The sequence below is a fragment of the Oreochromis niloticus genome, linkage group LG6 (assembly GCF_001858045.2).
Source record: "Oreochromis niloticus isolate F11D_XX linkage group LG6, O_niloticus_UMD_NMBU, whole genome shotgun sequence".
Taxonomy (NCBI): Eukaryota; Metazoa; Chordata; class Actinopteri; order Cichliformes; family Cichlidae; genus Oreochromis; species Oreochromis niloticus.
Window position 1 is genome coordinate 21,362,249 of NC_031971.2, and position 12,568 is coordinate 21,374,816.

At 42.3% G+C, this 12,568-nt stretch overlaps 2 protein-coding genes across 2 annotated transcripts; both read right to left on the bottom strand.

The window, feature by feature from the left end:
• Positions 1–3,529: 3,529 nt before the first annotated feature.
• Positions 3,530–6,604, bottom strand: LOC109202442 (serine/threonine-protein kinase pim-1-like). The gene is made up of 9 exons (XM_019359910.2): positions 6,299–6,604; positions 5,654–5,895; positions 5,385–5,519; positions 5,173–5,267; positions 4,988–5,035; positions 4,666–4,884; positions 4,378–4,558; positions 4,121–4,291; positions 3,530–4,031 (listed from the first exon to the last, which is right to left on the bottom strand). The coding sequence occupies exons 2-9, from the start codon at positions 5,772–5,774 to the stop codon at positions 3,940–3,942; spliced, it is 1,062 nt and encodes a 353-aa protein (XP_019215455.2). The 5' UTR covers positions 5,775–5,895; positions 6,299–6,604; the 3' UTR covers positions 3,530–3,939.
• Positions 5,889–12,265, bottom strand: LOC112847092 (uncharacterized). The gene is made up of 3 exons (XM_025907871.1): positions 11,069–12,265; positions 10,661–10,685; positions 5,889–5,895 (listed from the first exon to the last, which is right to left on the bottom strand). Exons 1-3 carry the CDS (start codon positions 11,862–11,864, stop codon positions 5,889–5,891), a joined length of 828 nt encoding a protein of 275 aa, XP_025763656.1. The 5' UTR covers positions 11,865–12,265.
• Positions 12,266–12,568: the final 303 nt, after the last annotated feature.

Below are 12,568 nucleotides of genomic sequence, written 5' to 3' on the forward strand. Positions count from 1 at the left end.
TTAATAAAGCCAACTTAAGTGTTTTAGAGGTATTATTTGCCCCCTCGTGTTTGGGAGCAGTCTGTGGCACACAAGGTATGTTTACTATATTTAAAGATCTATTAGAGTGCAGCTCTCTATGTTTTGACCAGGCCACATGTCTTCTTCTGTCACCTAAAAGTACAGAAATTTTAAAACCTTCTAGTAAACAGGGTCCCAGCTTCTCCTGGGAAAAGTCACCACTGTCATAATCCTCGCAGCCCGGACCCTCCACACATCACACATCAGACTGCGGAGACAGAGCATGAAGGTGGTAAGGAGGAACTAAGGGGGGCGAGGCTGCGCAGTGTAACTTTGATTGCTCTGTTGAGGGCGGGGCTCGATGGCGAACCTTTGGCTGCTCTGGTGGGGGGTTAATGGGGGACAAAAAGGGATTGGGCCGGGGGTAGATCTGAGCCCAGCATTGACCCGCTCCATCATCTCCTCAGTGAATTTCAGGTGTGGGAGGAGGGAGAAAGGGAGGGGGAGGAGGGTGATGGCCTGTCAGGGGTTTGGGGACTGGGGAAGGTCGTGGTCCCTGGTCCTGGTCGTTGGTGTTGTTGAGAGAGTTGGAGGCAAATAGGGACCCCTCTTCTTGCCTCAGATGTCTCTCCTTTCTGAGGCTCTTCCCGGGTGGGGGCAGATGGAGCTCCTCCTCAAGGTTTCTGCTGGGCTTTGTTTGTTCTTGGAGTACTGTTTGTTCCTCTTTATGAGATAACTCCTCGTTTATCTCAGCTTTGGCACCAAGCACAGATGGATGACGTATGGAATAAAACAGGTTGGAGGTGAACAGTTTCACCCCTGACTTGTTAAAATTAAATCCATTTGCTTTAAACAGATCCCTGCGTTCCCCAAAAATATTAAAGTTGTTGATAAAATGCACTGAGTGGTCAGTACATGCTGATATAAGCCATTTATTCAGTGCAAACAATCTGCTGAATCTCTCGTCTCCTCCTCTGACGGGCGGTACAGGCCCACTGATGAATACAGCTGCATTCAGAGAGTTTACAGTATTTAATAATCCAGTAAAGTCCCGTTTCAGAACCTCCGATTGTTGTTTGGACACATCGTTTGACCCTGTGTGCAGAACAATATTTGTCACAGTTGGATATTCATCTGCAATCTGAAGAATTCTCTCCTTCAGGTTGTTGACCATATCCTTAGGAAAGCAGAGGACTTTAGTGTTCTTACTGCACATCCTTTGTACATCCTTTACGGCAGAGTCACCCACAATTAGAGTTTCAGGCCTAGCCTTTAGCTTTCCCTGTGGCCTTTTACTTTTCAACAGATTTTCAGACCTTACTTCGCTACTTTTAGATGGATGGTTGTCCGATATAGATGCAGGGTCCTTTGATAGTGGAGCAAATCTGTTCTGCAGTTTCACATTCAGTTGTTTTGGAGGTTTGTTGTTAACCTTCCTATTCACGGTTGTCCAGTCCTGTTTCCTCCCGTATACAGGGGTAGAAGAGCTTCTCTGTCTCGTAGGAAGTGAAGGCCAGTCGGTTTCAGAGATTTCAGCTCGCTGTGCTCTGCCTGTGATACGTCCTCCCCCTTCCAGGAGACATGATTTATGTCTTGGTTTTGCATCAGGACAGTCCAAGGGGGGATTTTCGCTTGATGATTTATAATAATGCACAGAGTCTACTTTCTTGGTCATGTTATCTGTGCTCCTTAGCTGTGTACTAGCTTGATCATCGCCATTGCTTTGAATCAAAGGCAAGGTTGTTTCATTTCCACACAGTCCATTTACCTCCACATTTACTTCTAAGCGATGAATTTTTGTCTCCAGTACTGCAATCTTCTGCAGGAGTTTGTGGTAGTCATCTGTGGAGAGGGAGGGCATCTTGTTGCTAGTTAGCCTAGCGGTTAGCACCTTTCCAGGCTATTGAGGCTGTTCGGAGTCCAGACGCTGTAATCAGGCTTCAGCTGTGTCTAGGCCACAGACACACGGAGTGCTGAGGATAAGGTAACTAAAAATGTTGCTGTTTCTGTTAAGAACACTTTAGTCCTAATGATCTATAAGTGTCCAGAAGCTCTCGCAGGTAAGCTCATACAGAAAAAAAAGGAAAAAATCAGCATAAAAATCAATAAAAGAAGCAAAGCATATGAAGAGCAAAGAGAGGAAGCGTCCACACTCACAAAAGGGGGCGGATTTTAAAAGTCAAATACTGTCAATAAGGCCTGTGCAATGTTCTGAAGACAGTTAAACTGTTCAGGTAGTGATGTCCAGCAGGTGAAAATGCAAGCTCCATGAACACGCACAGCTATGGATTCCAGCTGCTTCGATGTTGCATTAACTGGCATTAACTCAGCCAGTTAATGAGAGCCAAATCTAGCTGCTCATTAAAGATTTCTGGTTTGATCAGAAAAGAAAACATTGGTCCATACGCCTGAAAGTCCCGAAAACGCATTGTGTCTCGAGCCTACGGATGTATCTGTGTATGTCCGTGGTGCTGATGCTGTGCTGAGCAGAAAGCTCCTGAAGCTTTTGAAGTGTCGGAATGTGGAAAGCTAACAACGTCCCTCTCACCAGTAGGCTAAGTTATTTTTAGCCAATTACAAGTTGAATCTGGTAGTTGGGGTTGTTAGCTAAGATACTGTCATTAAGAAGAGGCACAACTAATGTGTATATGCGAGCTGATTTGCGATGTGCACCGCTGGCGCGGCCATTTATTTTTGATGCACCTTCTCAGATTAATTCACTGCGTGTCGTGCCCAGGGCTGGACTGGGACAAAAAAACAGCCCGGGCATTTTGACTAAAGACCGGCCCACCAGGTATTAAATCCATAAAGCCTTTGAATGAAAACAAATGCTGTTGTGACAGTGATGTACGCTGTCTTGTTGGTATATGTATGATTTCTATACATTTTACGTCAGATAAAAACTTTGGTTGTAAGCTTCAGAAAATTATTTAATAACAGCCAGACATTTTAAATGAGAATAAGAAAGTATTTCTTTGTGCCCCCCTTTCCCTGTTAATGCCCTACATGGCCCCCCTGGCAAAACTTTGCTAGACCCGCCCCTGCACAGTTACCAGCTGTCAGCTACACAGAAAAGGATCCTGGTGTTATTTGTCTGTCAGAAACAGTTCATAACTTCCCTTCAACTCATTCATGTCACCTAAAAGGTAAACCTGTTTCTCCATCACCTGTTCAGCTCTGATCCAATCCTGGCCAATCCACCACCTTTCATTGTTTATACCGTTACCAAAAAAATTTAAAAAAAATCATCGGGCCACCAAGCAAATGCCCAGTATGCCCGATGGCCAGTCCAGCTATGGTCGTGCCATTAGTTAACCCTTCGCGTGCCAACTGTGGCACGCGTGCCTAGGGTTGCCGACCCCTGCATTAGAGGTTAGGGCAACAGATGCAAGTCTTCAGAGCAGTGACAGTGTGACTTTCTTTGTGCATACTTTAACCTGATTTAGTTTTCAGTTTTCTTACTTGTCAAAATGCATCACGAGTAAAAAACAATCCTTGAAATGGTAATGAAAGAGTATTCTCAGCAAAGTTGAATTAAACAAGTTTTATTTTGATGGAAGTTTAAGTTAAAAGTTCCGATTTTCACAAATTTTTATTTGATTACATCAACGTATTTTATTACATTAAACTAATCAAATAAGGCCAATTTTGATGAAGCTCCTGACCCAGCCCAAGCTCTCTATGAAGTCGAGGAAAAACTCCCCGGGGGGCCAGAATGATGGGAAGAAACCTCGGGAAAGCCAATTCAAAGAGAAATCCCCTTTCCTGGGATGGCTGGGGGGGTTACAGGAATTTCAGGACAGCAAAATTTAGAATCGGCCAAAAAAAACAAAACAATCTTTTCCTGAAAATGAAAGACAAAAAAAGAAAGTTAGGTAATATATCACACTTATATGATAAGATATGAAGTGTGTGTCTGTGTGTGTGAGAGAGATGGGTTTATCTGAGCCAGGGGTGAAGCTGGAGGTCTCCCAGTGTTGGGCGCTTCTTCGGGACATTGGTTAAACATGCGTCCAAGAAATTCCGGCAGTCTGGAAAGAAAGAAAGGAGAGAAAAGATGAAGATGATAGTTCCAGTGATCCAAGCCATCAGTGAATCTTGAAGTTTGATGTTTTCTTACGTGAGGACAGATGCTTGTTGAATTCCAGTTCCTTTTGGAGGAACGTCTCGGTATTAAAGTCCCCCACATGAAGCGCTTCATACAGCACCACTCCCATTTGCCACACCGTGGTGGGTCCAGGCCTGTATTTTTTACCCCGGTAACATTCGGGAGGGGTGTGGATAGCTGTACCTAATAAACAGACACAATTACAATTTCTTCTAAAACAAAAGGCACAAATTGCTACATCTGTGAAGAGCAGGAGCAGAATATGTTACCATAGAAGAAGCGGAACCGCGATCGCTCCATAGCAAAGCAGCTCAGGCCAAAGTCGATGATACGAACACGAGGCACATCTGAGCTGGTCTCAATCAGAATGTTTTCACTCTTGATGTCCCGGTGAAAGATGTGTTTCTCCTCGAGGTCCTTTGCTGCATCAACCAGTTGCTTCAGAATGACCTGGAAAAGATGAAAAAGACAGTAATGAGTCAACGGGTTGATGCTTCTCTGATACTCTGTGCTTTGATTGAATGCTGTACAGTCTAAGGCTCTTCCAGTCAACTTACCTTGGCCTTTTCCTCTGGTAAACATCCTCCATTTTCTTTTATGTAATCATACAGGTCCACAGCGGGGACAGGTCTCTCCTGCACCAGGATCAGCTCTGTGCCGAAGTCAAACCAGTCCAGCAGAGACACGGGTGCAGACGTTCCCACTGATCCATCTGCTTCAGCTGCAAGCTTCAGCATAATGGCCACTTCCATCGAGACCTGCTTCCCGTTCTTATCCTGATATATTACAACAAAGTGGATGATGAGGAACAGACGTGTCACAGGTGAACGCTGCACTCAATCCAGGAATGTAAAAACAGTTCAAGTGTTGCACACTTACCGTCACTTGGATGGGGATTTTGTCCTTGGGAATGTGTTTGATGGCTACCTAAAAGACACAGAGCATTGGTGAGCATTTCCTCAGTATGACATCATTAAAGGTGTAAAACAGCACACGTCTCAGCTGACGATATTATCCGTTATCTGTGTTACTGCCTGTCTTACTCCCACCATCTGAAGACTTACTGGGAAATGATCTGTTATCCTGTAGCCAGCAAACACTACTCCACAGCCGCCTTTTCCTAGATGGTGCTCCTGCACATATCTGCCTTGGAATTCGCCTGAAAAGACACAAATGTTGTTTTACTACAGCTGTGACACAAATTACTCTCTGCTGTACCCTAAATGTTCATTTTGCTCTTCACCCGAGTATAAAAGCCAAGCTGCTCGCTACTTACGTTGCTGGTCGGCTGCTGTATTTTGGACGACGTTTTTGGTTTTGTCCTTTTTCTTTTTCTTGGGTGACTCTTTGCTGTGTCCCGCAGACTTCCTTCTGCCATTTTTTGTGCACCCCTTTGTGTTTGGACTGCAGTCTGGAGATGTGGAAAACACCAAAAGAACATCAACTTATTAGATCATACACACAAATATCTCCAAAACACTAATATCTTAAACCGAGCAACCAGCTGTGCACTTAATCTACCCCTCACTCAATTAATTAGCCTACCTTTACCAGCGTCCACGGAGGAAGACGCTTGCTCCTTGTCACCGCTCGTAGGCTCAGCAAGTTTAATCTTCTTTGGTGGACTGGTTGTGCCTGCTCCTTCTTGCTGGGCCTTACGCTTCATTCCTTTGGCCTGATGTGTATCTGTGCTGGTGGAAGGAGCAGCCTGCTCAGTGACCCTCCTTCTTTTTTGGGGGTCTTCTTTTCAGGACTGGCCTTTCTTTTAGCCATCCTGCTCTTAGAGTCTATAAACAACAACAACACAGTAGTGAAAAAGAGTGCTCGACATCAGGACTGGAAGGATTTTGATGGCTTTTTAAGGAGTATTGGTTAAATTATAATAACAAGTTTATCCTTTTGATAAAAAAAACAGAGCAATACGAGTCCATAGTAGGTCTACTAAGTCTTAGATCTTCATGACACTTGTTGATCTGTTTTTACTGCTGAGTCCAAGAATAAACTGGTCACAATATTTTACCAAAAGACAAAGTACCCCAGTAACCTTTCTTTGATTAGACATGTTGTAATTGTGCTATTTTCAGTCAAACATAGGATTCAAATGTTTCATTTTATACACAGAGTGTCAACATTTTTAGAAATTCTGTTATTTGGGGATTTTACCCAGATTTGATGTATTTGTTTACTTACCTTGATCTCCTGGATCTTTCTTATCTCCTGCATTTGTATTTTTTCTTGTTTCCTTTTTCATGTTAATTTTTGAGACCTTTTAAAATGAAAATGTCACCGTAATGAGGGAATATCTCTTCAAATGTGTGTGTGCTTGTCTTTTCTAAGCTGTTTAAGCAAGTTCCGTAAGTGAGCTTTCAAAATAAACTCAGGAGACTATGGCAACAGAACCTTGCCTTTGAGTGACATCACTGACTGCCAGTAAAAGTGTTCCTAAGTAGTTTAAAGAAAAACACTGTGGCAGACAGAGCCATAATAATTCATATAATTCAATAAGAAGTCGATATATCTACCCATAAATTTTGTTTTTTAAATTCTGCATTTATTCTTTATATAGTGTAACTACTAGACCTTATTTCTCTTTTTAAATCTAGAGGCAACCACGTTTTTGAGGTTGTATCACCTTTCCATTTTACTATTAAAGTACCTTAATTCATGTGTACTTTTAATTTTTCTAAATAAAAACATCATAGTTACCCAACACCCAGTTGTTGTGTGAATAGCTACGGTTAAGTAGCTATTGGTGTTAATTTGCTGATTAACTTATGAAACACATGCTCAACTTACTGAAAAAGTCCCACAGTGGCTTCCATCCTTATGTTGGTTTGTCCTGTTTACGGCAGAACACATCAAACTTGGGGCCCATGTCAGCCATACTTGCAGCTGTATATTTAAGTGAAGAAATATAAAGCAATTTGGCACTTGAAGTTCCTTTTTGTGGAGGATTTATTTGTTTTTGAGTCCAATGTTAAAATATGTTCCTAAAAAAGCAAAAAAATATTTAATATGAAGGTCTAACCCAGGGGTCGGCAACCTTTCTGATGACGCCATCTAAAATTTCCTCAAAGTCGATGTGCCATATGATTGCATTAGCAATAAATGTAATAACGCTCCATATCAACAGTTACACACTATATAGAAAAACTTTATAGAATTATCTTTGTTCGCAGATGTTGGCATAGTGCAGATCAGCTATTTTGAAACAAAAAATTACACTTTTTATCAATAACAAGAACTCCGTAACAGCAAATGAACTGTACAACAAAAATGCAAATGCTATTTATGGTCTCCTCAAAACAATGAAAAGAAAAATAAACTGGGCCAATATGGCATGTTTGTTAATACAGGGATACACATGTTAATGTGATCTCTGGTCTCCCACTCAGAGACTCAGGTCTCCGAGTGTCCAGCATTCAAATGGCTACCTGAGGACACTTTTCGTGTGAGAGAAAATCTGCTCACACACATATGTAAGGCAAGGCAAGGCAAGGCAAGTTTATTTATATAGCACAATTCAACAACAAGGTGATTCAAAGTGCTTTACAGAGACATTAAAAACAAAAACAAATAAAAAGCATGATCTAAAATTGATTAAGACAAACAAACAAACAAACAAAACAGTGTTTAAAATCAAAAATGAAAACAGTAGATAAAATCAGAACAGTAGATAAAATCAGAGCAGTAGATAAAGTCAGTAGTTAAAATGTAAGTTTTGAAATTTAAGCTTAAAAGTGTGGATTTGGTGATTTATTCAAAAGCAGCTGAGAATAGGTGGGTCTTCAATCTGGATTTAAATAAACTGAGTGTGTCAGCTGATCTGAGGCTTTCTGGGAGTTTGTTCCAGAGATATGGAGCATAAAAGCTGAATGCAGCTTCTCCGTGGCTGGTTCTGACTCTGGGAACTGATAAGAAACCGGATCCAGATGACCTGAGGGATCTGGAAGGTTCATACTGGGTCAGGAGGTCACTGATGTATTTTGGTCCTAAACCATTCAGAGCTTTATAAACCAGCATCAGAACTTTAAAGTCTATCCTCTGACGGACAGGCAGCCAGTGTAAAGACCTCAGAGCTGGACTGATGTGGTCCACTTTTTTGGTCTTAGTGAGGACTCGAGCAGCAGAGTTCTGAATGAGCTGTAGTTGTCTGACTGATTTTTTAGGTAGACCTGTAAAGATGCTGTTACAGTAATCAAGCCTACTAAAGATGAATGCATGGACTAGTTTTTCCAGGTCCTGTTGAGACATCAGATCTTTTATCCTTGAAATATTCTTGAGGTGATAGTAAGCTGATTTTGTTATTGTCTTAATGTGTTTTTCTAAGTTTAGGTCTGCATCCATCACTACACCCAAATTTCACGCCTGGTTTGTGGTTTTTAGGTGTATAGATTGAAGTTCTCTGGTGACCTGTAATCGTTTTTCTTTGGCACCAAAGACTATTACTTCAGTTTTGTTTTTGTTTAGCTGAAGAAAATTATGGCACAACCAGTCATTAATTTCCTCAATGCATTTACCAAGAGCCTGTACAGGGCCTCGGTCTCCTGGTGACAATGTGATATATATTTGTGTGTCATCTGCATAGCTATGATAGTTTATTTTGTTGTTCTTTATAATCAGTGCCAGTGGGAGCATGTATATGTTAAACAGAAGGGGTCCCAAGATGGAACCTTGGGGAACTCCACATGTGATACTTGTCAGCTCAGATGTGAAGTTACCTATTGATACAAAGTATTTCCTGTTTTCTAAGTATGTTTTGAACCAGTTTAGTACAGTTCCTGAAAGACCTGCCCAGTTCTCCAGTCGTTTGAGTAATATGTTGTGGTCAACTGTATCAAATGCTGCACTGAGATCCAGTAGAACTAAGACTGAGATTTTTCCACTGTCTGTATTCAGACATATGTCATTAAACACTTTGGTCAGAGCGGTTTCAGTGCTGTGGTTCTGTCTAAAACCTGACTGGAAGGCATCATAGCAGTTATTCTGTGTTAAGAAGTAATTGAGCTGTTGAGAAACTGCTTTTTCAATGATCTTACTTAAAAATGGGAGGTTTGAGATCGGCCTGTAGTTGTTCATTTGTGTCTTGTCAAGATTGTCCTTTTTCAGTATAGGTTTTATTACAGCAGTTTTTAGTGGTTCTGGAAACACACCTGATATTAAAGAAAAGTTTACGATCTGTAACAGGTCTGACTCCAAAGTCTTTGAGACCTTTTTGAAAAAACTTGTTGGCAGGACATCTAAACAGCAAGAGGAGGAGTTCAGTTGACCTAAGATGTCCTCCAGGTCTTTGCTGTTAATAGGGTGAAACTGTTTTATGGTGTTTAAACAGTTTTTTGGTGGACACAGTACATATCCTGGATCTGCTGTTGATGTACCAATTGCTTGTCTAATCTTTTGGATTTTTTCTGTGAAGAATTTGGCAAAGTCATTGCAGGCCATGGTCGAATGAAGTTCAGTTGCCACTGACACAGGAGGGTTTGTTAGCCTGTCAACTGTAGAAAATAAGACCCGAGCGTTATGACTGTTTTTGGTGATGATGTCAGAGAAGTAGGACCTCCTTGCACTCCTCAGTTGTAAATTATAATTGTGAAGTTTCTCTTTATAGATGTCATAATGAACCTGGAGGTTTGTTTTTCTCCATCTGCGCTCAGCTTTCCTACACTCTCTTTTTTCATTTTTCACCAGTGTGGAGTTTCTCCATGGAGACTTCTTCCTTCCAGAGATAACCTTCACCTTAATGGGAGCAATGGTGTCCATTACATTTAACATTTTAGCATTGAAGCTATTGACGAGCTCATTGACTGAACCTCTGGACAGGTCAGGTGTTAATGGGAAGACCTGGTTAAAGATCTCACTACTGTGTTCAGTTATACACCGTTTTGTGATCACTGCTGTTGATATATTTGTGTGGGCTGAGATTTTACTTTCAAAGAAAACACAGTAATGATCAGATAGGCCCACGTCAGATACAGTAACCTTTGAAATGCTCAGGCCCTTGGAGATCAGTAGGTCAAGAGTGTGTCCTCTATTATGTGTGGCCTCTGTTACATGCTGAGTCAGCCCAAAGTTGCCCAGAGTGTTACTCAGGTCTTTAGTCCCTTTGTCCTGAGGGTTGTCCACATGGATATTAAAATCCCCAACAATAATTACACAGTCGAAATCAACACAGATCACAGACAGCAGTTCACTGAGGTCATTAAAAAAGTCTGTGCAGTATTTGGGAGGCCTGTAAACATTAAGAAACACAACTTTGGATGGGGCCTTCAGCTGTAATGCCACATATTCAAAAGACTGAAAACTTCCAGGAGATAGCTGCTTACATTGAAATGGTTCATTAAATAAGACGGCAACCCTCCTCCTCTCCTGCTCACCCTGGCCTCACTGATAAAACTGTAGTTAGGAGGGGTCGTCTCGATGAGAACAGCTCCACTGTTACTTTGGTCCAACCAAGTTTCAGTTAAAAACATAAAATCAAGGCTGTGCTCAGTGATTAAATCATTAATTAAAAATGTTTTCCCAGCTAAAGATCTAACGTTTAATAAAGCCAACTTAAGTGTTTTAGAGGTATTATTTGCCCCCTCGTGTTTGGGAGCAGTCTGTGGCACACAAGGTATGTTTACTATATTTAAAGATCTATTAGAGTGCAGCTCTCTATGTTTTGACCAGGCCACATGTCTTCTTCTGTCACCTAAAAGTACAGAAATTTTAAAACCTTCTAGTAAACAGGGTCCCAGCTTCTCCTGGGAAAAGTCACCACTGTCATAATCCTCGCAGCCCGGACCCTCCACACATCACACATCAGACTGCGGAGACAGAGCATGAAGGTGGTAAGGAGGAACTAAGGGGGGCGAGGCTGCGCAGTGTAACTTTGATTGCTCTGTTGAGGGCGGGGCTCGATGGCGAACCTTTGGCTGCTCTGGTGGGGGGTTAATGGGGGACAAAAAGGGATTGGGCCGGGGGTAGATCTGAGCCCAGCATTGACCCGCTCCATCATCTCCTCAGTGAATTTCAGGTGTGGGGAGGAGGGAGAAAGGGAGGGGGAGGAGGGTGATGGCCTGTCAGGGGTTTGGGGGACTGGGGAAGGTCGTGGTCCCTGGTCCTGGTCGTTGGTGTTGTTGAGAGAGTTGGAGGCAAATAGGGACCCCTCTTCTTGCCTCAGATGTCTCTCCTTTCTGAGGCTCTTCCCGGGTGGGGGCAGATGGAGCTCCTCCTCAAGGTTTCTGCTGGGCTTTGTTTGTTCTTGGAGTACTGTTTGTTCCTCTTTATGAGATAACTCCTCGTTTATCTCAGCTTTGGCACCAAGCACAGATGGATGACGTATGGAATAAAACAGGTTGGAGGTGAACAGTTTCACCCCTGACTTGTTAAAATTAAATCCATTTGCTTTAAACAGATCCCTGCGTTCCCCAAAAATATTAAAGTTGTTGATAAAATGCACTGAGTGGTCAGTACATGCTGATATAAGCCATTTATTCAGTGCAAACAATCTGCTGAATCTCTCGTCTCCTCCTCTGACGGGCGGTACAGGCCCACTGATGAATACAGCTGCATTCAGAGAGTTTACAGTATTTAATAATCCAGTAAAGTCCCGTTTCAGAACCTCCGATTGTTGTTTGGACACATCGTTTGACCCTGTGTGCAGAACAATATTTGTCACAGTTGGATATTCATCTGCAATCTGAAGAATTCTCTCCTTCAGGTTGTTGACCATATCCTTAGGAAAGCAGAGGACTTTAGTGTTCTTACTGCACATCCTTTGTACATCCTTTACGGCAGAGTCACCCACAATTAGAGTTTCAGGCCTAGCCTTTAGCTTTCCCTGTGGCCTTTTACTTTTCAACAGATTTTCAGACCTTACTTCGCTACTTTTAGATGGATGGTTGTCCGATATAGATGCAGGGTCCTTTGATAGTGGAGCAAATCTGTTCTGCAGTTTCACATTCAGTTGTTTTGGAGGTTTGTTGTTAACCTTCCTATTCACGGTTGTCCAGTCCTGTTTCCTCCCGTATACAGGGGTAGAAGAGCTTCTCTGTCTCGTAGGAAGTGAAGGCCAGTCGGTTTCAGAGATTTCAGCTCGCTGTGCTCTGCCTGTGATACGTCCTCCCCCTTCCAGGAGACATGATTTATGTCTTGGTTTTGCATCAGGACAGTCCAAGGGGGATTTTCGCTTGATGATTTATAATAATGCACAGAGTCTACTTTCTTGGTCATGTTATCTGTGCTCCTTAGCTGTGTACTAGCTTGATCATCGCCATTGCTTTGAATCAAAGGCAAGGTTGTTTCATTTCCACACAGTCCATTTACCTCCACATTTACTTCTAAGCGATGAATTTTTGTCTCCAGTACTGCAATCTTCTGCAGGAGTTTGTGGTAGTCATCTGTGGAGAGGGAGGGCATCTTGTTGCTAGTTAGCCTAGCGGTTAGCACCTTTCCAGGCTATTGAGGCTGTTCGGAGTC